General features: G+C 40.4%; 2 protein-coding genes across 2 annotated transcripts in view; one reads left to right on the forward strand and one right to left on the reverse strand.

Annotated features, from left to right (window-relative positions):
* mmel1 (membrane metallo-endopeptidase-like 1) overlaps window positions 1-14,971 on the forward strand; it is a 45,162-nt gene extending 30,191 nt beyond the window's left edge. The window contains exons 19-24 of the mRNA XM_023996108.2: window positions 9,420-9,539; window positions 9,675-9,808; window positions 10,120-10,185; window positions 10,326-10,421; window positions 11,340-11,416; window positions 11,512-14,971. Of these exons, the coding sequence (XP_023851876.1) occupies window positions 9,420-9,539; window positions 9,675-9,808; window positions 10,120-10,185; window positions 10,326-10,421; window positions 11,340-11,416; window positions 11,512-11,611 (593 nt within the window). The 3' untranslated portion in view covers window positions 11,612-14,971. The remainder of the gene's footprint in view (window positions 1-9,419; window positions 9,540-9,674; window positions 9,809-10,119; window positions 10,186-10,325; window positions 10,422-11,339; window positions 11,417-11,511) is intronic.
* Window positions 14,972-15,317: 346 nt separating this feature from the next.
* prxl2b (peroxiredoxin like 2B) lies at window positions 15,318-22,671 on the reverse strand. Its single transcript, XM_023996109.2, has 7 exons — window positions 22,505-22,671; window positions 21,525-21,729; window positions 20,919-20,970; window positions 20,741-20,804; window positions 20,502-20,577; window positions 19,464-19,582; window positions 15,318-15,910 (listed from the first exon to the last, which is right to left on the reverse strand). Exons 1-7 carry the CDS (start codon window positions 22,562-22,564, stop codon window positions 15,884-15,886), a joined length of 603 nt encoding a protein of 200 aa, XP_023851877.1. The 5' UTR covers window positions 22,565-22,671; the 3' UTR covers window positions 15,318-15,883.
* Between the last annotated feature and the right edge of the window lie 3,764 nt (window positions 22,672-26,435).

Below are 26,435 nucleotides of genomic sequence, written 5' to 3' on the forward strand. Positions count from 1 at the left end.
CAAATTAATTACTTAAAAATCATACAATGTGATTTTCTGGATTTTTGTTTTAGATTCCGTCTCTCACAGTTGAAGTGTACCTATGATAAAAATGACAGACCTCTACATGCTTTGTAAGTAGGAAAACCTGCAAAATCAGCAGTGTATCAAATACTTGTTCTCCCCACTGTATATACAAAATGTCCATTTATTTGGCGCGTTTGATCCAGAAAAAAACAGCTTCCAATTTGCGCAACGTCACTACAAAATATCTCAATAGTTACGTGTAAACTTTTGCAAAACATTTCAAACTACTTTTGTAATACAACTGTAGGTATTTTTAAACGTTAATAATCGATCAAATTGAAGACGGGACTATCTGTGTTCAATAGAGGAAGATAAAAAACTGACGCTACTTTTCGAGTCATGCGCCTCTCTCAAAAAGTACACTTCAAGTGACACTTGTTCAAGATGGCCGTACTTCTTCATTACCCAAAGGAATAACCTCAACCAATTTCCAAAGACTGGTGACATCCAGTGGAGGCGGTAGGAACTGCAAACAAGTCAATTAGAAATCTAGTATCCCAATGAAAACTCATTGAACAGACAGTGACTTAAATTTTTTTTTATTCTGAATGGTTTGTCCTCAGGTTTTTGCCTGCTACATAAGTTCTGTTATACTCACAGACATGATTCAAACAGTTTAGGAAACTTCAGAGTGTTTTCTATCCAAATCTACTAATAATATGCATATCTTATATTCTGGGGATGAGTAGAAGGAAGTTGAAATTGGGCACGCTATTTATCCAAAAGTGAAAATGCTGCCCCCTATCCTAGAGAAGTTAATAACAACACACAGTTTAAAATATTTTTTTTCTCAAATTGGCTTATACTCCCCTATCATCTTGGCGATCTCACCGCAGAGTTACAAGGTCAGGGAGTTAGAGGGCGTATCCTTAGAGAGAAATCACGACCATACAGCAGACCCAATCTGGTGAGATATGTTATTGAAGCAAGACAAAAACAAGGAAAACAAAACAACACCACAAATATATCACTCAAGGTGGAGAAAACTTCAGTCCATTTGGAGTAACTGTCAACCATTACCAACATCTTTTTCCTTTTACTGGCAGGCATGTGAATAAAATCTATTTGCATATTTACCAAAGGCTCAGGGGACCGGTAATTCCCCCTTTGGACACACTTACATCGTGATTCATGCGTCCAAGAAAACAACAACACTGCCTGTTAAATCAAAAATAAACAAATTAGAATAACAAATCAAATTAGAATTAAAACTCTTGATAACTCCATCAGGAAATAATTGTATCCCAAAAGGTAATGGTAAAATAGACTAGAGACAGGTGTTCCTGATTCAGGGGCAGCGCTCTCTCTCTCTGTCTTTCTCGTGGTCCGAATCACACATAGGACTATTGATAAGTGATAAACTTTTTCTTAATTATTAGAGTTTACATAGCCCATTTAAATCTTACTCAATGTCTCTCTAGTGAGGGTGATCAGGCCTCACCAGGAAGTCAGAACAGAGGTCCAAGGTCAGTCAGCCCTATTAAGTGAGTGTTTGTTTCCCTGTACCTCAGACATTATTTAAAGATATTTCAAACATTTTGCGTATCAGGTTTACATTCAGTACATTTCTTTTCTTATGAAGATAATTTGCATGTGTGCAACCAAAACTGACAATAGAACCTTCAGAAAATGTAATTTGTGTACAACATCCTTTCTAACCTGTGAGTAGGTGGGTTGTGTGTGGGTGCTGGCGTGTGTGTGGCAAAAATCATAGGGTAAAAACAAACAAAAAATGGCCAGGCCTAACTTAATTTGGGAGCTCCCTTAACAACTGGATCCGGGGAGCTTTAACTGCTCTCCAAAGGCACTTGCCTTAGGAAGCCTTTCATAGGGAGAGATACATAATCATTAAAAACATTTTTTTTTTTATTATTATTAATAATTATACTTCAGACTTTTCGGATGATGCAGTGTCCCGTCAAGCTGAATAGGCACCTTCTAAAGTAAACAATCCCAGAGCCCCTCTCTTGTAATCTTGTCGTTTTGACCTGTTGCATTAACCTCTCTGGAGCGGATAGCACCCCTGAGGATAGCACCCCAGCTAACAATCACAGACCATCATATTTCAACCCTCCCGGCACGACACAAAAATAAAGATATAATTCATGGCTTACCTTTGACGAGCTTCTTCTGTTGGCACTCCAATATGTCCCATAAACATCACAAATGGTCCTTTTGTTCGATTAATTCCGTCGATATATATCCAAAATATCCATTTATTGGGCACATTTGATCCAGAAAAACACCGGTTCCAACTTGCACAACGTGACTACAAAATATCTCAAAGGTTACCTGTAAGCTTTGTTCAAACTACTTGTAATACAACTTTAGGTATTTTTTAACGTAAATAATCGATAAAATTGAAGACGGGATGATCTGTGTTCAATACCGGAGGAAAACAATGTGTAGCATGCTTTCTGGTCACGCGCCTCTAACAAACAGTACACTTCACTGGAGCCTCATTCTGAACATGGCTACTTCTTAATTTCTCAAAGGAAAAACCTCAACCAATTTCTAAAGACTGTTGACATCCAGTGGAAGCGATAGGAACTGCAGGAAGGTCCCTTAGAATCTGGATTCCCAATGAAAACCCATTGAAAAGAGAGTGACCTCAAAAAACAAATATCTGAATGGTTTATCCTCTGGGTTTTGCCTGCCAAATAAGTTATGTTATAGTCACAGACATGATTCAAACAGTTTTAGAAACTTCAGTGTTTTCTATCCAATACTACTAATAATATGCATATATTAGCATCTGGGACTGAGTAGGAGGCAGTTTACTCTGGGCACGCTTTTCATCCCAACGTGAAAATGCTGCCCCCTATCCTAGAGAAGTTAACATAAAATTCTGTACAAACTGTCCCTGGGACATAAAACTAGTCAAAATATGAAATCCGCTAGGACCTTCAAAAAGTTAGTGCTGGCTTATCAGCTCAATATTCGGTACTAAAACATTTACTTAGATCTACTTCATTCTGGACACAGTTCCACGTAATGGGAAAAATATTGTTTTAGATGACATTACCTTCTTACTTAAATCACTGGTGCTACCCAAACTATAGAATTGTCAAAAACTTGCTTATTAAATGATTCATACCTCTGTCCCAAATGTCCCCACTGTCTTTCATACAGCCTGTTTGAGTTCAGTGTGTACTGGCAGCTATCTATTGTATCACAGGAAGCTTATCTCTAACCCAAACAACAGATGACATAAACACGAGAGCAGTGGACCAGGCCTTGAAGAGTGAGCGGCCTCTAATTTAATATCATTCCCAATGCTCAATCCCTCTTTCTTACTTCTTCAAATTACTAAGATATTGCATTGTTGGAGTGCAATTTGAAAGCCAATTACCATTCACTKTGTTACTTTCACTAGTCTCCATATAATTTCCCTTCAACTAGGACTCCCTTCCCAATAGGAAGACCTCTTAATTTACTATTACTAATACACTGGATCACTCAAACAACATTCTGCTTTTCCCCCATTGCAAGGTTTAAAACAAAACAAACATGATAACTTTCTCCATATTGGAAGGCATTGTTTTCATTTTAGTCTACCCTAACAATGTTACTCTATATATTTATTTCAAATTTCTGATGGATATTCACTTTCTGCTTCACACTTATTAAATGTCTATTATTTTGAGATGAACATGTCATGCTTTGGAGGGATCAATATGTATTAACTGAGCTGGCACTGTCTATCAGTCCCCTGTAGATGGCATGGTGCTCTGTCCATAATAAGTCTCTACCTAGCAAGTTAAATGGTTGAGTAGGTGAATACAGAAAATCATTGGGTCTATTTAACAGGGTATGGGATTTATTTCAAAATGTATAACCAGGGTGGAGGAAATCATATAAGCAGTTATAGTTTTATTGGTTAGGTTTAAGTCCAGTACTTTAACCGTATCTTTATCAAATGATCCATAAAGGGACCACTGAACATTTCTCCTAATTTTTTAAACCACTTAAGCATGTTGATGTGTGGGTGTGCAAGTTGTATATTATTATTATTATTATTTCTATTGTTACTTCATCAGATTTCTAGTAACCCATTATACTCAATATTATGTTACTTTATCTCTAGTAACCCATTACACATGTGTGTTACATCACAAATTCCTCCTCTACACCAGTGTTCTATTCATACAGGGGTTTGAATATTTTCTAGTGTTTTATTTAACAGCATATTTGGGAATGGTACTTTCTATTTTCATATCTCCACATGCATAATAACGTTATACCATCAAACTCCAGTGATGAGTCATGTTATCCTCATGTAAATCTAAAGGCATGTTACCCTCAGAGACATGTTATCCTTGTTACTAATGAGACGTGTAATCATGTTATCCTCGTTACTAATCGAGACATGTTATCCTCCACCTGTAGATCCAACGGGTGGTGTTGGACAGACCCCTAGATAACGTTACAGACTGAAAAACTCAATTCACAGAACTTGTGGGGGCATTCATTCACCTCTTTCACACGTGAGCTAGTCCCCTGGCAGCTCTCATTCACAGCTAAATTTCAATCTCTTATTATCCAACTTTCAATCATCTTATAATCATATTTCAATCAGTATTATGATCCAAATTTCAATCATAATAGTAATAATGTCAATCAATTAATTATTCAAATTTCAATCCGTTTAATATGCTATATCTCACAATCACACAACTTACACATCCACATTCACTTAGTACTATTCCCAAACACACTCTGTAATCTCCCTTATTACCCATGTGCATCTTCAACAATTCTCTTGTCATTACTTGCTATGCACCATATGCATATCCTGTACATACAGTGGAAGTCAGAAGTTTACATACACCTTAGCCAAATACATTTAAACTCAGTTTTTCACAATTCCTGACATTTAATCAGAGTAAAATTTCCCTGTCTTAGGTCAGTTAGGATCACCACTTTATTTTAAGAATGTGAAATGTCAGAATAATAGTAGAGAGAATTATTTATTTCAACTTCTATTTCTTTCATCACATTCCCAGTGGGTCAGAAGTAAACATACACTCAATTAGTATTTGGTAGCATTGACTTTAAATTGTTTAACTTGGTCAAACGTTACGGGTAGCCTTCCACAAGCTTCACAAAATAAGTTGGGTGAATTTTGGCCCATTCCTCCTGACAGAGCTGGTGTAACAGTCAGGTTTGTAGGCCTCCTTGCTCGCACACGCCTTTTCAGTTCTACCCACACATTTTCTATAGGATTGAGGTCAKGGCTTTGTGATGGCCACTCCAATACCTTGACTTTGTTGTCCTTTAGCCATTTTGCCAGGACTTTGGAAGTATGCTTGGGGTCATTGTCCATTTGGAAGACCCATTTCTGACCAAGCTTTAACTTCCTGACTGATGTCTTGAGATGTTGCTTCAATATATCCACATAATTTTCTTACCTCATGATGCCATCTATTTTGTGAAGTGCACCAATCCCTACCGCAGCAAAGCACCCCCACAACATGATGCTGCCACCCCCGTGCTTCGCGGTTGGGATGGTGTTCTTCGGCTTGCAAGCCTCCCCCTTTTTCGTCCAAACATAACGATGGTCAATATGTCCAAACAGTTCTATTTTTGTTTCATCAGACCAGAGGACATTTCTCCAAAAAGTACAATCTTTGTCCCCATGTGCAGTTGCAAACCATAGTCTGGCTTTTTTATGGCGGTTTTGGAGCAGTGGCTTCTTCCTTGCTGAGCGGCCTTTCAGGTCATGTCGATATAGGACTCGTTTTACTGTGGATATATTCCTTTGTACCTGTTTCCTCCAGCATCTTCACAAGATACTTTGCTGTTACTCTGGGATTGATTTGCACTTTTCTCATCTCTAGGAGACAGAACGCGTCTCCTTCCTGAGCGGTATGACAGGTGCGTGGTCCCATGGTGTTTATACTTGCGTACTATTGTTTGTACAGATGAACTTGGTACCTACAAGCGTTTGGAAATTGCTCCCAAGGGCAACCAGACTTGTGGAGGTCTACAATTTTTTTTCCTGAGGTCTTGGCTGATTTCTTTTGATTTTCCCATGATGTCAAGCAGAGGCGCTGCGTTTGAAGGTAGGCCTTGAAATACATCCACAGGTACACATCCAATTGACTCAAATGATGTCAATTAGCCTATCAGAAGCTTCTAAAGCATGACATAATATTCTGGAATTTCCCAAGCTGTTTAAAGGCACAGTCAACTTAGTGTATGTAAACCTCTGACCCACTGGAATTGTGATACAGTGAATTATAAGTGAAATAATCTGTCTGTAAACAATTGTTGGAAAAATTACTTGTGTCATGCACAAAGTAGATGCCAAAACTATAGTTTGTTAACAAGAGATTTCTGGAGTGGTTGAAAAACGAGTTTTAATGATTCCAACCTAAGTGTATGTAAACTTCCGACTTCAACTGTAGATATTTATTATAAATGCCTGTAGATACAGTAGCTGTCAGCGAGGCTTTCCATGGTCCCGTTACTTCCTCGCTCTAGTCTTCTCGTTAGACTAGTGACTAGCCTTCTCTCTATAAGAATATGGGTACCTTTTTATGCGTTGGTCGCCTTCATTTTATATCATTTATTTTTTATACTGATTGATTTAAATTGACTTACTGAAATCAGTTGCCGTCCCTCAATTGTTAGCGGATGATGCGTCTCCTCCTGGGCAGCTCATAGTAAGGCTCTGGTCTGGACGGGTCTCGTCCTCTTTTGGTCAGACAGGAATTTCCCTTATGCTTCCTAGAATGCCCCCCACTCCCCACTGGAAAGCTCAGTAGGCAGAATGAATAATCCAGTTTGTGACTTCAATTTTTTGTGGAAATTCTTACACAGGGACACTCAAAGTCAATCATAAATTAATAATTGTTTATTAATCAGAGCGCTGAAGAGGTTCCAACAACCTTGATGCACCATAGTGAACGTCTGTCAGGAGCTCTCACAGGCAGTCTCATAGTTCTCTTATATACTGCAGACAAGTCATATTTGCACGATTTAGCTTATTTATAATTAATTCATCCGACCAATACTGGGTCATGCATGTGACAGATACTTCACGAGGCTTCTTCTCTAAGCTGAGACCTTGAAACTGAGATACAGTGGCTTACGAAAGTATTCACCCCCCTTGGCATTTTTCCTATTTTGTTGCCTTATAACCTGGAATTAAAATGGATAGGCCATTCCAATACATTTAAATGTTTCCCCTTAAACCACTCGAGTGTTGCTTTAGCAGTATGCTTAAGGTCATTGTCCTGCTGGAAGGTGAACCTCCGTCCCAGTCCCAAATCTCTGGAAGACTGAAACAGGTTTCCCTCTAAAATTTCCCTGTATTTAGCACCATCCATCATTCCTTCAATTCTGACCAGTTTCCCAGTCCCTGCTGATGAAAAATATACCCACAGCATGATGCTGCCACCACCATGCTTCACTGTGGGGATGGTATTCTCGGGGTGATGAGAGGTGTTGGGTTTGCGCCAGACATAGTGTTTTCCTTGATGGCCAAAAAGCTCAATTTTAGTCTTATCTGACCAGAGTACATTCTTCCATATGTTTGGGGAGTCTCCCACATGCCTTTTGGCAAGATTTCTTCTGGCCACTCTTCCTTAAAGCCCAGCTCTGTGGAGTGTACAGCTTAAAAAGTGGTCCTATGGACAGATACTCCAATCTCCGCTGTGGAGTTTTGCAGCTCCTACAAGGTTATCTTTGGTCTCTTTGTTGCCTCTGATTAATTCCCTCCTTGCCTGATCCGTGAGGTTTGGTGGGCGGGCCTCTCTTGGCAGGTTTGTTGTGATGCCATATTCTTTCCATTTTTTAAATAATGAATTTAACCTCTCTAGGGTACGTGAGATGGTAGCGTCCCACCTCTTCAACAGCCAGTGAAACTGCAGGGTGCCAAATTCAAAACAACAGAAATCCCATAATTAAAATTCCTCAAACATACATGTATTTTACACCATTTTAAAGATACACTTGTTGTAAATCCAGCCACAGTGTCCGATTTCAAAAAGGCTTTACGACGAAAGCAAACCAAACGATTATGTAGGTGAGTGCCTATTCACAGAATAACACAGAAATTTTTCCAGCCAAAGAGAGGATTCACAAAAGCAGAAATATAGATAAAATGAATCACTAACCTTTGATGATCTTCATCAGATGACACTCATAGGACTTCATGTTACACAATACATGTATGTTTTGTTCGGTAAAGTTCATATTTATATCCAAAAATCTGAGTTTACATTGGCGCCTTACGTACAGAAGTTCCAAAACATCCTTTGATTTTGCAGAGAGCCACATCAATTTACAGGAATACTCATAATAAACATTGCTAAAAGATACAACTGTTATGCATGGAATTTTAGATGCACTTCTCCTTAATGCAACCGCTGTGTCAGATTTCAAAAAAGCTTTACGRAAAAAGCAAAYCATGCAATAATCTGAGTCGGCGCTCAGARCCMAATCAAGACACAAATATATCCGCCATATTATGCAGTCAACAGAAGTCAGAARTAACATTATAAACATTCACTTACCTTTGATGATCTTCATCAGAATGCACTCCCAGGAATCCCAGTTCCACAATAAATGTTTGTTTTGTTCGATAATGTGCATCATTTATGTCCAAATTATGTCCAGAAGTTTTAATGGTGCTCTGTGGGATGTTCAAAATGGCAGATATATTTTTTTAACCCAACCCTGATCTGTACTTCTCCATAACTTTGTCTCTGACCTGTTTGGAGAGCTCCTTACTTAGTGGTGTTGCAGACTCTGGGGCCTTTCAGAACAGGTGTATATATATACTGAGATCATGTGACAGATCATGGTGACACAGACTGCACACAGGTGGACTTTATTGAACTAATTATGTGACTTCTGAAGGTAATTGGTTGCACCAGATCTTATTTAGGGGCTTCATAGCAAAGGGGGTAAATACATATGCACGCACCACTGTTCCGTGTTTTATTTTTTTAAACAAGTTATTGTGTTAATTTCACTTCACCAATTTGAACTATTTTGTGTATGTCCATTACATGAAATCCAAATAAAAATACATTTAAGTTACAGGTTGTAATGCAACAAAATAGGGAAAACACCAAGGGGGGTGAATACTTTTGCAAGGCACTGTATCTTTCATTCAAAAAATAAGGGTCTGGGCGTACTGCCAAATTGCAGATACTGATCGTGAAGGTTCGTTCAATCAGTCACTTGCATGAAAACAGTTATTAGAAAGCACAAACATAGAACACAGAAATTGGTAAAAAGAAAAGCACCAACATTAAAGTTTATTAGATGGTTTTATAGATGGTCTTAGTTAATTTGGCCCGATCTGTTCCTTGTACGTTTCTCTCTGTCCTTTTTCCTAGTATTCCCTGCCGGTATCCTGCAGCCTCCTTTCTTCAGTAAGCAGCAGCTCCAGGCCCTGAACTTTGGAGGAATAGGGATGGTCATTGGACATGAGATCACCCACGGGTTTGATGACAATGGTGAGGCAGTCCTCATATTTACAGTCAATGTCTGTGTCCAATGTGTTGCACAATCATTTTTAGTATAGAGTATTAATTCATGGGAAAATGTCAAGAGATTGCATCACAATTAATTCCACATATCTTTCAAAACAGGCCGTAATTTTGACAAGGATGGTAACATGCTTAACTGGTGGAGTAATTATTCTGCTGAGCACTTCAAGGACCAATCACAATGCATGGTGCAACAATATGGCAACTTCAACTGGAAGCTTGCAGGAGGACAAAATGTGAGTTTCCAAATGTAGCTGAAGCATGGGCAAAATGTTAAATGTATTTGGGTATAATGACTAAAACTTCATTTTAGCTTCACTATAAAATATTATAGAAGATAGATTTTTTTGAAAGAACCTCAATTGAGTGTTTACCATTTAGCTGTTAGTGTGTTAAATACATCCTGCAGTGATTTTAGAACTTTTTCCAATATTTTAAGTATAAATACACTACTGTACATACACTTAAGACCACCTAAATCAGGTGTTAAATGAGGTGAAAAGGAGACTGGAGTAGGACTTTAATGACTGTCTCTGTGTTACCGCAGGTCAGTGGAATTAGTACTTTGGGGGAGAACATCGCAGACAATGGAGGAGTTCGGCAAGCTTACAAGGTGCGACACCAAATTATTAAACGCATTCAACCCCCATAAAACACAATGAACCACTTCATAACAACAAAAAAAAAATCTCTGACTAAATACTATCTAATTATATTTTATATTTGTATGTTTTTTTGTGTGTTTGTGGTCAGGCCTACATGAAGTGGGTGGAGAGAGAAGGAGAAGAGCTTCATTTACCTGGTCTGGACCTGGACCACAAGCAACTTTTTTTTCTTAACTTTGCCCAAGTGAGTAAGCTCCCATTTTTAATAAATTGAGTAGTCAAAAGCAGGATTCCCCTACAGGGGTGGGCAACTCCAGTCCTCAAGGGCCTGATTGGTGTCACAGTTTTGCCCCAGCTAACTCACCTGACTCCAATAATCACCTAATCATGATCTTCAGTTTAGAACGCAATTTTATTAATCAGCTGTGTTTGCTAGCGATGGAGAAACAGTGTGACACCAATCAGGCCCTCGAGGGCTGGAGTTGCCTACCCCTGCGCCTWGCACTACACAGCTGATTAAAATAATCAAAGCTTGATGATGAGTTGGTTATTTGAATCAGCTGTGTAGTGCTAACCGAGGTTGGGAAACCCTGTTCTAAAGTAGGCCACTGTTTCTCAACCTTTATTACACCAGGGACCTAAAAGCTATATTAGCGTCCTTCCTCCACTGCTGTCCACTGAGAACAAAAACCCAAAGAGATTATATTTTCCTAAATAATTGGTTTTCAAGAGATAAACAATTGGACAAAGGAGTTTAAAACTACACCAGATCATGACTATTTATCAAGCGACCTACCTAGGGGTACAGAATGTTATTTTTTTTTAAAGACCACTGCGGTGCCAGGGAAAACAAGGCAAGAGCAAAGCCAGACTAGTGTTTTATAGTCCTTATCCAAAACCAGGTCAAAAGCCAATGTCTGCATAACAGCCAAACAAAATCCCTACTGGGATTATTCAGTTGGGCTGTCGAAAGGCACTTTGGAAAAAATACTTTTCTCAGGCATATCAATTTCATTATCATTTAATGGTTTACATTTACTGTATATTCAGGCAAAAAATATCAGTACTGGTAAAATGCGAACACATGTAGTTGAGAAAAGAAATGTGCTTTTACTGTATCAAACTTGAATTATTTAATTAGTGATACATCTTTCTCCTCCAGGTATGGTGTGGTGCCTATCGGCCTGAATATGCCAGCCAGTGCATCAAGACTGACTCCCACAGTCCCCTAGAATACAGGTAACGACCAACAGTAAAAATGTAGCGCTTGGCTATTCCAACATACAGTATTTTCTGTCAATCTGTTAACACTCTTCACCTATCTTCTCTCACAGGGTACTTGGCTCCCTACAGAATTTTGGAGCATTCTCAGATGCATTCCAGTGCAAACCAGGTACTCCCATGAATCCTGAGATGAAATGTCGGGTGTGGTAGCCAGTTTGGGCTTTTCAGCTCTACTCTTGTTATTTATTTCTTGACTGGGGCAGCTAAACAAAAGAACATGCTTAACAACCACCTTGTGTTATACTGACGCCAAAGAGACATCCTGCCTTGGAGTATGTCTGATTGATTTACATGGCAGAAGATAACAGACATTTACACAAGTGTTACGGATTGGATAACTGACCAAACTACACCCTAGTATCACCACTTGAAGCAGACGATGAGACAGGAAAAACACTTGGAATGCGTATGTACTTATATGGCTACTCAACCTAAAGATGTTGTCTGTGGGTGAACAGTTTTGCTTGTTCTTGTTTACAAGTGGTTTTGTTGCATACATCTGAAGCTCCTATGGACCAATGTGGGTGGTCAGTGGATASATGCATAGTTGGGCAAATGTAGGACTTTCCTAAGACCTTGTGGAATATGTTTGAGCCAAGCTGGCTTTATATGCTTTAACTGACTTTTTAAAGAATTTCCTAAATAACTCTTTGTTATTTTTGCCAAGTCATTCAGATGGCAAATCCACAGCGCTTTTCAGCCCACATATTTAGTGGCTTTCATTTATGTGCAAAAATGATMTTTTGGTACTGAGTTGCCTGGTACAATCCTGTCTGATATGGAACATTTAATTTTTAAGACATTTTGCCACAGGGCAAGAGTCAAAAGTGAATAATAAGTCTGACATTACAGTGTGACTATGAAATGAATAAAGGCTCTGTGAAAATGAAGAGCAGCGGTGACCTAGAGATGGACATAATTAGTCTCACTCCTAGGCCAAGGCTTGGCTACGTCATTCTTTGAAATGAAACCATTTACCTGAAGACGTCAGACTGTTAAACCTTTGCAGCTTTAACCTTATATGAACATTTTGAAAAAATAAAAAAGGATGGCTTAAAATGTTTTTGATACAGCATGTATAAATGTGAGATCTACAAATATATATGCTTGGAAATAAGCTTAAATACTTGCTAGGCTAGCACTGTTTTGTTTGAGATTCATTTATAGTGATAATGATCTGCCATGGAGTGATCAGTGTCTTATATTAGATACTCAATACTCGATCACAACTGAAAGTGATTTGACTTACTTGACTGACTTATTGTTGTGTTACAGTATGTTTCAGAGACAAACATTTGATCAACAGTGCTCCTGATCTCGGGCTTTGTCCACACAGCACCAGTCAGCATTTGGGACTAGGATATGATCAGAAAGAAACGTTTAGAGGAGTGTTTTTCAAAAAAGGTACACAGAGAAGTCTTTAACTGTATACAATGCTTTGTGTTTTCTGCATAAAATAAACAGAGCAGAAAACTGTTCCCAGCATCCCGTAATAGTCATGGGGTTAGCGCCTACCAATAGTCCTGGCATCGCCAGCAGAAAGTAACAGAGGGGATTGACACTTCATATAATGAGGAATGTGCARCCATGTCCTTTCCTCCATGTCTCCTTCCTCCGTTTAAAAAATATATATACAGAGACAAATACACTTTACTTTTGCTTCCGGATACCCCGTTCCATATTGGGTGTGCAAGAAATAGAGAAATKAAATAAAATATTCCCCCCAAAAAAGGGATACTAGGTGTAGCATTTTTTATGGTCTGGCTTGGATGTCTAAAATGCCAATATTTCAGATATCACTACGAGATGTTCCACAATAGTTTCCAGGACAGGCAACACATGTTCACAATTTGACGAAGTTGTTTAAAAAAAATGTCCATTCTTCATAATTCCTTACCCGTTGTTGTGTATCTTGCCGTGATTGAACACATGCTCTTCTGAGAACATCTATAAGCTAGAACTTGATTATTGTATGCAACCTTTGAGGCAAAACCCTATAGTCATTGGCATATCCACACAGAGGTGGAACGTAGGTTTGAATAGAGAAGCAGGTGAAGTCCAGGTGAAGGGGCACGTCTTGATCTCTGCCATTGACTAGTGGCCCAGAGAAAGACTGTGCTGGTGCGTGTGTGGGGACAGTTGGGAGCCTGGTAACTAACCGCTATAGGGGCCTCTTGGACAGACTGACAGATTGACACTGGGGAAATAGCTTCTCATTAGAGAGTTGCCAGTCAAGGCCAGGACTGTTATTTTCTACCTTGATTAACAAGTAATGACAGCAGAACTAAAGGGCAGAACAGGAGAGAGAACCTGACAACATGATCAAACAGATTGCCATGGTGGAACAGAGGGTTTTGAAGCACTGCTGGGGAAAGAAAACACACATTGTTAAAAGCTCAACACTGTCATTGAGAGAATTCAGGATGCCTTTGTCAATTGAACATGACTGTTATGTCTGATCAGAGGCTGATTTAGTGAATGTTCATGATATATGTATCTTGCCTTTGAAGCTTTATTTACAATCACTCTGCCTGTTTACTTCTTGTAATGGCTTGGATGTTGTGCAGTGCAGGGGATTCTGATAGCTTTGTTACTGGTGCCTGTTTCACTTGGGATGTGAGTGGTGAAGTAGTTTGTTGCCAATCAAAGCGACTATCCATAGTTGACAAGGAATTAAAATAACCAACAGTGACAATATAAAGATAAAAGCTAGATAAGCTACTTGGGTTGCTTCTGAAATAGCACCCTATTCCCTATATAGTACACTACTTTGGGATGTGCCATTGTATTTGTTATTTGGTTGTCCATTTAAACGAAATGTTATAATGGTTTCATCATGCACATAAGATTTAAACAATACCATTCGCACAAAATCAGTTTGAGAATTGTACATACCTCTTACACATTGACACACAATAGCCTCTTCAACCTGTGATAATAGATATACATTCCCCCACTAGTATTCCTTAGACCATTAGAATCAAATAAATACCCAAACTACAGCTATCTGCAATTGGATTTGTACTTTTCTTACATAACTAGCTGATGATATAACTATAAACCAAAATGGAACACAAATAAAATATTTCTGAAGCAACAATAGGATACCTTGTCAGTGCTGTGTGCTTCTCTGGTAATTACAGGTGAAAGCTCATGCTGCTATATAATTATCTATATAAACAGCTTTTTTTGTGACTCAATCTGTTATTAGCGCTATCAATTGATTGTTTACCTGAGACGTTTCAAGTCTCTTCTTTTCAATGTTTTGTGATCATTATAAAGAGCTATGGAGCTAAATCCTCACTTCTCAAACTAGTGAGTCATTTTCAAACTTTTGTTAAATGTTTGTGTRCATCACAATGTTCTGAATTTGTGCCATTTTGTGATAATGCATATTGCATTAGTAATATGCTAATTATGTTACTGTATATCTTGGTGTAAAAACAAATGCTATACTTATTGAAGATATTACRTAAATTGATTAAATTAACTTTTATCTAAGCATAACAAGTGTTTGGCCTGAGTTTATTGTGGAATGCAAGTTGGATATTTTAACTGTTTATATTACCTTATACAAGGTATATACATTTTTGCCTAGATAAACCCAAGTCGATCTAATGATGCTATTTCTTCCAGATCAGGTACAAATATTTGATTCATGAGAAGTTGATAGCTTGTGTGTGTTCCAGCTCTCCATGTCAAAAATAATATGGTTACTATAAGGTCTTACACCTGGCAGCTCTGTCCAGATCAGATGACTGAACTCCATGTTTGTATTTCACRAGTGTGGAAAGTGTTCAGATCTCTGCAAAACACTCAACATCAGGGTGAAGTCATTGTATTCAATCCCATAAGCCACTAAACAGCTAGTTTTAATTTTAATTGGGCACAACACATACATACAAAAAGTATTTCAAACAGTACATTGTAGAACGTCACAAGCCAATGAGCAATTACTATACAATAAAATCTACAATGTTAAATGTTATGTGAGGTATCTGATTAAGGAAAAAGTATCAGGATAATTTATAGGAATGTCTAGCGAGGCATGCGTAAGTCAGCACCAGCCTCAGCACACATACAGTGAGTGTTTAAATGAGCTGCTCTGTGACGGAACTGGAGTGACTGGCCTCTCACTAGTAAACAAGCAACTTTATACTATTTAATAACATTATGCACAATCATTTATAAATAAGGATTTACAAGCTGGAAAACATCTAGTAATCTACTATATCGAGAATCAAAATTGATTTGGTTGTACCGAGTTAGAGTATCTATTATAAGAACCATTGACGCAGATTCAAAAGGTTATAATCATCCTGCTTCACAGTCCAGATTTGCCCCTCTTGATTGGTGGTCGGGGTTCAGCTCTCCTCCCCAAAGTGCACTTGAGTTGTCACAAGTCCAGGGTGTGTTCAGGCTTCATCTGGTACAAACATCATCGTTGCACTGGGAGGAGATGTAGTGAGATACCTAGGTTATACTACTATATGGATAAACCTTCAACAGGGTATTTTACATAGTGCTCTGATAAAGGCTGACTGACCGAAAGCTCAGCCACAATTACATACATTTGCATATGACTGGAAGAGTGCAAAGACTTTTGCCTCCAGCACCTTCACTAATCAGCTGTGTGTGCGGTAGATTCTGCATGTTATTACATAGTGAAAGGCCGAAAAATGGGTACTCTTTCAGATATACTCATTCAAAGCAAAGCAAAAACAACTCAGGGGGATGAGGATAATTTAAATACATCGGGTAGGAAACCCTTTTCCTGGAGTGCCGGAGGTACTGCAGGATTTTGTTCCAACTAGGCACCACACCTGAGCTAATTGATCAGTTCARTCATTGCCTAAATCCAACACACCTGGTCTTCCCCGTCGGTTAAATCCAAAACATGAAGTGCCTACAGCGCTCAAAGATCGGGGTTTCCTACCCCTGCTGTACATGTACTCAAGACAGGTAAGTCAACTATGAGTGACATAATAAGCACACTGCTCCAAGGTTACAGTAGTAAGATTTCTCAGATATTCTGCTGCCTACAGTAGCTGTTGTAGGACATTTATAACTTTCATATTCATCAGCATGTGAAAGCCTGCGCTCTAGAACATCCATTCAGTTCTAAATACAGTCAAGAGGAAATTGTCAAATCAGTTTGGAGATGTTATTGCGGCCCACACTGTAGGCAGTCAGCGTGCCTGTAGGTGCAAATCCAGGGGAAGACACGTCACGTACTACTATATATACACCATATGTTTTGGACTTCGGCGTAGCTACTGTTTTATTTTACAGACAGTATTTTCATTCCCTTTTACATTGTGCCTTTTGAGTTTTGTGRGCTGCATTGATGAGGATGTACTGGTCCTTGGGCTTGATTCATTTATGCTGTAGATAAAGGTTCTGTAGTTTGATTTRTGTGAGCCAAATATTTTCCTTATTTCTGAATGCCACTCTCTCAGAGATGTGGTAACTCAGAAATGGAGAGCTTTTAGCCCATTCTGGAGAACGGATGAGATTTAATCCGTTTTGCTGTCAAATGAAATGCTACAATGGCTGGATTTACAGCCAACTGGGGCAGCTAAGTGTTGGCTCAAACATTTTCATTTTAATGCTTCATTGAGAACAGGACTTGGCCTTCAGCCACAGGAACACTCTCCTGCCACAGATGTACAATTGACGGCAGGTCTCATAAAAGGTTCAATGACATTAACTTAATTCAATCTTCCAAAAACAGAAACCCATAGCTTCTTTGCCATGCAGCACACCTCACAGAAGCTGGCCTGTAGTGTAGAATTTAGGGACCACCTCRCAATTCCCTGTGCACCAAGCCCTGTCCAGGGGAAACCTCCTGGCTTCCTGAGGGAGAGGGTGGAATAATGTCCCTGGGGCCCCTGGTCAGGGGCACAGAGCCGGAGATGCGGTAGGGCACAGGGGCTCCTGAGTGGTGCAGCGATCTAAGGCACTGCATCTCAGTGCTAGAGGCGTCACTATAGTACCTGGTTCGAATCCAGGCTGTATCACATCCGGCTGTGATTGGGAGTCCCATAGGGCGGCGACACAATTGGCGAAGCATCATCCGGGTTTGGCCCAGTGTAGGCCGTCAYTGTGAATAAGATTTTGTTCTTAACTGACTTGCCTAGTTAAATAAAGGTTAAATTAAAAATAAATAAAATGCAGGGGACTGAAGTGATTCCCCTGGGAGAAATGGAGCATTTCCAGCTCTGATTCAGACACAGAAAGCAGCCTGTGAGTGACACTGTTAACTACCAGACAGGCCAGACCTATGTGGGCATATTAACACACCCACACTGGGTGAGCTGGGGTCATTTCTCACCATTGACAGATTAAGTTGAAACTTGTTCTCCTGTGATTATCAAACAGCCACATGCCTTTTTAACTCATGCTGTCATGTTTAGCTCATGATAACCGTGATAAGATGGCTATCCATGAAATGCATCGCCTTCCGGGCTTACAGACCGCGGCACTGCAATGTAGACGTTGGAGCCTAAAGGCTTATTTCACCCACCTCTTCACCCGTATAAAGAAAACATAAAGGTTGCTGTGTTCCCGAGCTGGTGAGAGGACATCTGCTTGTCCTTAGCAGTCACGGGGAAACACCCATGCCTTGCTGGCTCTAGGCCTGGCACTGTGAAGTGTTAGCAGAACATCGGCCTGCCTGAGGGCAGCCTGCAGTTGTGTCCCACATGCTGAGCCTCTTAGGCCTGCAGACATCACTAACAATCACCGGGTCACCAGCCACTCAGTCGCCTGGAAGTATGACTCTGTTTATTTCTCGAGGCATGTGCTTACAAAAACTCTATTGTGTTGTTGAATGACAAACAATGGGTGGGTGGGTGGACGTAAACGTGACTATTAGGGATGTAATGATTCACCGACACGCATCGATCCCTGATTCAAAATGTTGAAGATACGACTGCATCGGTCCACATTCCCCAAACTGATCCAAATGTAGCATGCGTTGGTCAGAAATTCGATTTAAAACATTTCGAATTGCTGATTTCCTCAACTGTTTTGCTCATATTAAGTTCTACCTTCCAAAAATACCTAATCTTCTGTGACAACGTATCCTTCAGTGTCGAACTAAGCATATAACTGTGTTGACGTTTTTAGATCTACAAGTCATTTTGCATGCCGAACAACCCCAGGGAATATCAGTAGCATAGTCAGACTGCGCACTGTGCCCATTCACACACTGACCACTGAGGTAAAATAAGAACTGGAGAATGCGTCCAAGATGTCTGTTGTTCCCTATGTAATCTATTCACGTTCACATAGGTTCAAGGTGGCCAGACCGGGCACTCATCGTTATTGCTCCAATTTGTGGTTTAAGATAACGCATGATTTAGACAGATTATAACACATTATCTATTAAATCACCAATCACCTCCCTACAACAAATGATCAACAGCTCAACCTATTCACGGGAACATCCTCGGGAGATGAAACAGCAGCTATGTTATTCTTGGTCTATCTGTTCTCTTCCTGATTCCATATGAGCACTGAGAAATCGTCAGGTTCTCATGGGAGCCATTTCAAAACCTCACACTGTAGGGATATGCTGAAAAAACTATTACACCAGCCAGAAAGACCATTGTCAATGTTCAAAGGGGTTTGGAGAAGTAAGAGTGATAATACAGGCTGCCTATCTAAAATTGAGGAGATCTGGATCATGGAGTGCAGGCAGAACGTGTGTGGCATTGTCAATAAGGAGTATTCTCTGATACACGTGTGGCTGTGTCTGCACACAGAATCAGTGGAAAATCACCATAAGGAACTTGTCCGCAGCCTGGAAAAACTCAGCTCTTTATCTCAGATCTAAAATGATCTGAGATGTGAGACATGATCAGATCTAAAATGTTCCACTCTGAGCTCTTTCACAACAGCAATAATCACYAAATCATGATAATATCAATTATTCCAGAACATGGTCTCTCTCAAGAATGTTCATGTCTTGCCCATCATTGGTTGGTTGCCAACTTACCTGTGGTCTCTCCCCTGCTTGTACATTGGCTGAGATGTCAAGAGCCTTGGAAATGTCCTCCAATGGTACATAGTCTCCGGGTGAATCCTGGACAAAGTGTAGCAGTACTTTTTCTCCACCTGTATAGTACACAAAACACAGCATGGACAGGCCTGAGATGCATACCAACAACCTCAAATACCAGTCTAGTGTGAACTGATGTTATCACACTGCCCTCTGGTGGAGAGTCTATAGTACAGTCACAGATAGAACAAGGAGCCAGTTGTTTCAGCAGAAGTATAAATCTGAAGCATGTGGTTGGAATTTCCACTCACCACCAAATATTGTGATGAGAGGAAGCCCAGTGGCCAAGAGTGGGAGAAAATGGAGCGAGACTGGGCCGACATTCTGCTAATTTTCTCATCTATGAAACATTTAATCTCAATACAATTTTCTGATCCCAAAAAAGGATTATGTTACAAACAGAGAAAAYKATGTTTTATAGACTTTACCCTCCACCAAAGTTTCTAAGAATTGCGTTGTTTAGAAAGACTGCAAGGGCGAATTGAGTCATTGCACACGCGTACTTCATAGACGTTCACTAATGGAAATATGCAAACGAATGCTAAAACGAAACAATAGGATCTCGCTAGCTCGTGCTTGGTTTTGCCCRCCTCCTTGCTTGTTCTGCCTACTATGCTTCATTTGCTCCATTGGAAACGACATGCTGTAGTGTATCTTGGGTTAGTTATAAAAAATCTTTGGTACAGTACACAAAAAGTGGCCACAGCATTATATCTATTTWTGAAAAAAATCCCCTGAGGGTCTTAACTCATGACACTTATTATCACACATTGTTATGTTTTATGTATTTAGCTAATATTTGAAAAACATATCTTTCCAGCAATCAATTCTAATCACAACAGCTTTGATATGTCTTTCCAGACAGGTCAACCCCTGAAAGCTGTATGGTGTATTTCTGACCTATATATGGTTCAGTCTGGCGATTATCTGGAATGTACTTCAACCTTTTCTCCCCATGTCTGTGTTTGGACCTACCTTTGGCCACAATGAGCATGCCTCCACTCTGTAGGAGGTCCCCAGTGAAGTTCCCCTGGATCCCTTGAGCTTTGGCCTGGAGGACAGAGCAGAGGACAAATCATGTAAAACACCTTCCAATTCAACTCAGACAAACAGAAGAGGACATATACATGCAGTATCAACTGAACATAACCCCCCTACCGTGTCAACCATGAATACAGCAATGCTATTGGACAAAGTGAAATAACAAACGTTACCTTTGTCGTAACCTCTCGTACTTTCTTCCCCAGTGCTGCAGGAACCACACTCAGAGCCGTGTACCTGTTTACAAATGTAAAATTACAAACATAAGTTCTATGCAAGAGCTATTTTTCTTCTTGGCACTCCAAGTAGTACACCTARGGAAGTAAATAGTATTCAGACAACCCAGCTTACCTTTTGAAGCCCAGGTCCTTGTAGCATTGCTTTTTCTCGTCAATGTAAAGGTCTGCCACAGAAGACAACAGGAGGATTATGATACGATCGACAAATTCTCAAAACTCTTTTGAGTACAGGAGGGGACTGGCATTTATGGTCGGCTGTGGAATCCATCAGGAGGCAAGTTTATTGCTTTCCTAGTAAATGGCCATAACTATGTAACTATGGCTACTTAGGACACACCCGCTTGCACTGAATGTTACAAAAGGAAGCTACGTATGTTGTGTAAGGGTGACAAAGCTTCTATTGATTCTAAATGACAAACTGTCATTAAAAAGTAAAATGGTATTCAAAGATCAAAATATTTTTTATATGCTTAAAAAAAATGTAAATACTATTTAAGTAAATATTTTATTTGCTTAAATAAAATATCTGTATTTAACTTTTTTTTTAAAGTCAATTGTGCTTGAATACATTTGTGGTTGCATGAGAAGTCAAAAAGGTTGGGTTGTAGACATCATTGGTGTATTGACACTTACAGCCAACTGTAATGTGACTTTGGACAACTGACTTTGCCCCCAATCGAGAATCTTTTTTTTGCAAAGCAGCAATGGCTTTTCTAACCTCCTTTGAAGAATCCCCCCTCCTTAAACTCCTTCAGGCCTGTCTCCTCAGGTCCAATGCCCACCAGGGCGATACCATGGGCTGTCAGGTCTGGTTCCAGTTTACTGATCTCTGCAGCTGTCCAGCGGCACACCTGGCAGCCAAACCTGCGCAGGAAGAACAGGACCACAGGCTTGTCACGCCATAAAGACTGGAGCTCCACACTCTGCAACAAATGACAGAGACAAATGACATGTTATGAAAGATTGAGGGAGGGAGGTTACTTCCCTGAATAGTAATGTCTTTCYCATAGGAGAGTGTTTAAATTGAATGAAGTACATTAGTGGCTCACAAACAATGACTGAGTGAATAATCAATGTAAAATAGTCAGTCAGAACAAAGTAACACTTTCATGTTATGAAACATTGAGGGAGTGAGGAGGGAGGCAGGATAGAAGTAAGCAAGGGAGAGCGGGAGGTATGAAACGTTGAGGGAGGAGGTAGATGGGGAGTGGTTGAGATGGGGAAGATCAATGTTTGTGCTCCCTCTACTGAAATGTATTGATCATTTTGACCCATACCTAGGGGATGCCATTTACAATTTGCTGCAATAATAAGATTATACCAATCATTAAAGTGCTGCCTGTGGCTCGCAAAGTAGCTAGTTAGCGGGCTAGGGAAGCCGTTCACAACCTTTCTAAGCCTGGCACAACCTGATAAAGAGAAAACAGATCTGGCCGAACCAGTAAAAACCTGGGTCTATATCTACTTAGTATTGTAATGAAACAGACAGGGAGCAGGTCACGAAACCTCGACCTTCTAGCCCGAAGTCCAGCGCGCTATCGAATGTGCCGCAAAACCATACTCGTGCGGCAGAGTCGATATCCGCGCTTATAAACCCAGGGTCGTTACACTATCTTCCAAATCAGCTAGCTAACGCTAGCTAGGAGCCTAAACCCAACATTATTAACACACACATTTACGTYTCAACACATTACGTACCTCTCCAGAAACACTCTTCAACAAGTTAGTTCCAGCTGTCTTTAGTTCAATCTTTGCCATTTCCACAGAATGTATTGAATWGACTAGAGACAATATACGTTASTAAAAACGACTTACTCAACGGACTRTTGCAGACACGCTAGTTGCACAACGAGCGTACTAAGCGAACGTACAACGACCACGCCTATTTCCATATTGATATCCAATCACAATCGCGAACAACACCCTGGCGCGATGCACGCACGTGGGCGCGTTTGATAACATAAAGTATACATTTTTATGACCAGATACAAAGTAGCCTATATTCCAATTTCTAGTATTGTTGAGTAARGTGAATAGCTGGGATTATATCTAGCTATATATTCAAAGATTATGTAATTTCACGCAGTTTGTGCATGCGTTTGAAGCACAAAACACACATTTTCAAGTTTTATTACTATATGTACGAGTTTACACCAGCCTGGTCTCATAAACTACACGTAACACAGTAAATTTAAATCCGGGACTCTCAAATTAGTATGATATGTTATCTTTGGTTACATAAGGCAGAAGGTTACTTAAGGCAGACAGTAGGGTGTGTGGGTGTATAATGTGAATGTCTAGCAACCCAATGGTTGTGTGTTTGAATCTCATTACAGACAACTTTAGGTACTTGCTACTTTACAACTACTTAGCATGTTAGCCAACCCTAACACCTAACCACTAGCCTAGCTAATGTTAGCCATCTAGCTAAGGTTTGCGTTAGCCACAACAAATTGGAATTTGTAACATATAGTACAAATTGCAATTTGTAACATATTGTAGTAATTCTAATTCTAATTCGTTGTAATTGGTAGTATATAACATGAAATGGACGATGGACATCCACAAAATAATACAGACCATATAAAATGAAACATATTATACTACTGAAATATCACGAATTTACATGTATTATGTTATGTCTACCCCTGAGTCCAGGTTGCATACAGGTGGAATGAAACGCTTACTTGCAGGTTCCTTCTCGAACAATGCAACAACTAGAAGTAATAAAATATAAGAATACGAACATAAAGTAAATGGCCCAGTAGAATATAATAATTATTTTAGCATAAACCTAATACAGGAATCCACCATTTTTTGTCCAATATTTACACGTATTTTGGGGAAGGTGGGATTGGTAGGCAAGTGTTCAAATTGTGCAATATTTAGAAATCATAATAGTCCTGTACAGTAGACAGGTCATAACACCCATAAAACTTAGCGGTCAAACACGGAAATGGTTCCAATCCTTTATTCAGCTTTCATTTTTCACTTTGTGAMTTTTACAAACACTTCAAACGAAGTATGTGTTTGGTGTAGGCCTACATCGGCGTGATGTTTTGATAACCATGTAATTTTCTCACGGACAAGGTGAGTATTATCAATATATTCGCCTCGATTTACAAAAAAAAAAGTGAACTGCTAATTAGCTACAGAGAAGACCTCAGCACGACTACAACTTCCTGCAGGAAGCACCTACATGTCATTATCAGCCAACACTGTCCTCTTATACACATCTAGATGTGTATAAGAGACAGGCGTTATTGTGAACATGTAGGTGGAGTTATTACAGTGGCTATGCATAGATAACAGAGTAGTAGCAGCAGCGTGGGGGGGGGGGGGGCAATACAAATAGTCTGGGTAGCCATTTGATTAGCTGTTCAGGAGTCTTATGACTTGGCGGGTAGAAGCTGTTTAGAAGCCTCTTGGACCTAGACTTGGCGCTCTGGTACCGCTTTTAGTGCAGTAGCAGAGAGAACAGTCTATGACTAGGGTGGCTGGGGTCTTTGACAATTTTTAGGGCCTTCCTCTGACACCGCCTGGTATAGAGGTCCTGGATGGCAGGAAGCTTGGCCCGATGATGTACTGGGCCGTTCTCACTACCCTCTGTAGTGCCTTGCGGTCGGAGGCCAAGCAGTTGCCATACCAGGCAGTGATGCAACCAGTCAGGATGCTCTCGATGGTGCAGCTGTAGAACCTTTTAAGGATCTGAGGATCATGCCAAATCTTTTCAGTCTCCTGAGGGTGAATAGGTGTTGTCGTGCCCTCTTCACGACTGTCTTGGTGTGTTTGGACCATGATAGTCTGTTGGTGATGTGGACGTCAAGGAACTTGAAGCTCTCAACCTGCTCCACTACAGCCCTGTCGATGAGAATGGGGGCATGCTCGGTCCTCCTTTTCCTGTAGTCCACAATCATCTCCTTTGTCTTGATCACGTTAAGGGCTGTCTCTTATACACATCTAGATGTGTATAAGAGACAGCATAGATAACAGAGTAGTAGCAGCAGCGTGGGGGGGGGGGGGCAATACAAATAGTCTGGGTAGCCATTTGATTAGCTGTTCAGGAGTCTTATGACTTGGCGGGTAGAAGCTGTTTAGAAGCCTCTTGGACCTAGACTTGGCGCTCTGGTACCGCTTTTAGTGCAGTAGCAGAGAGAACAGTCTATGACTAGGGTGGCTGGGGTCTTTGACAATTTTTAGGGCCTTCCTCTGACACCGCCTGGTATAGAGGTCCTGGATGGCAGGAAGCTTGGCCCGATGATGTACTGGGCCGTTCTCACTACCCTCTGTAGTGCCTTGCGGTCGGAGGCCAAGCAGTTGCCATACCAGGCAGTGATGCAACCAGTCAGGATGCTCTCGATGGTGCAGCTGTAGAACCTTTTAAGGATCTGAGGATCATGCCAAATCTTTTCAGTCTCCTGAGGGTGAATAGGTGTTGTCGTGCCCTCTTCACGACTGTCTTGGTGTGTTTGGACCATGATAGTCTGTTGGTGATGTGGACGTCAAGGAACTTGAAGCTCTCAACCTGCTCCACTACAGCCCTGTCGATGAGAATGGGGGCATGCTCGGTCCTCCTTTTCCTGKRGTCCACAATCATCTCCTTTGTCTTGCTCACGTTGAGGGAGAGGCTGTTGTCCTTGCACCACACGGTCAGGTCTCTGACCTCTTCCCTATAGGCTGTCTCATCGTTGTCGTTGATCACTGTTGTGTCGTCAGCAAACTTAGTGTTGGAGTCGTGCCTTGCAGTCATGAGTCAACAGGGAGTACAGGAGGGGACTGAGCACGCACCCCTGAGGGGCCCCCGTGTTGAGGATCAGCGTGGCGGATGCGTTGTTACCGACCCTTACCACCTGAGGGCGGCCCGTCAGGACATCCAGGATCCAGTTGCAGAGGGAGGTGTTTTGTCCCAGGGAAATGAATACAGCGTTTTACTTCTTCCGTCTCAGCTAGCTACTGACTACACTTTAACTAGCTAGCTATAGTAGATTAAAAAGTGTTACTTAGCCTTGATAATTGTACAGTATGTCGACTTGGGTCCATTTCAGACCTTATGGAATTTAAGGATGAGCATAAGAGCATTAAAAGGGAGCGAGGACCCCTAAATCTGTCCATGTGGAGAATTGCAGCTATAGTGAGGGATAATGTTTGGGTTGTTGAGTGAAGTAGCATTGGCTCATAGGGCAGGAGCCCATCTCCTGTTTCTGTAGCTTGATGTACAAGTACACCCCCTGGATATGACGCTAGTCTATCGCAGAGCCTTATCCCCAATCTATCTCCTTAATGCGGAGTGCCAAGCAGAGACGCATCAGATCCCATTTTTAGTGTTTGGGATGACTCAGCCAGGGATTGAACTCACAACCTTCCAGTCTCAGGGCCAAAACTAATCACAAGGCCACTGAGTTGTGTAGCAGTTAAGTTAAAGCATCTTAGCAATATAATGTGTTCTTTATAGCTGCCAACGTTCAAGAAAAGAACCACTTAATTATATAATCATTAACCAGATTTTGACACAAGAGAACTCAGTTCCAGAATGTTGTCATTAATGAGAATTAAATMAAAGTCTATTGACAWTCAGAATTGACTTTTAGACATCCAGCCTGTATTGTAGTTTCATGACCAGAGACAAATA

Source organism: Salvelinus sp. IW2-2015, linkage group LG11, assembly GCF_002910315.2.
Source record: "Salvelinus sp. IW2-2015 linkage group LG11, ASM291031v2, whole genome shotgun sequence".
Taxonomy (NCBI): Eukaryota; Metazoa; Chordata; class Actinopteri; order Salmoniformes; family Salmonidae; genus Salvelinus; species Salvelinus sp. IW2-2015.

Excerpts from the sequence above, each read along its gene's own strand:
- prxl2b (XM_023996109.2), bottom strand. The coding sequence starts at position 22,564 with ATGGCAAAGATTGAACTAAAGACAGCTGGAACTAACTTGTTGAAGAGT. Across the intron at positions 19,583-20,501 it reads CATGCTCATTGTGGCCAAAG|GTGGAGAAAAAGTACTGCTA; the intron begins GTAGGTCCAAAC and ends TGTACTATACAG. Across the intron at positions 15,911-19,463 it reads AAGCAGGGGAGAGACCACAG|TGCAACGATGATGTTTGTAC; the intron begins GTAAGTTGGCAA and ends ATCTCCTCCCAG.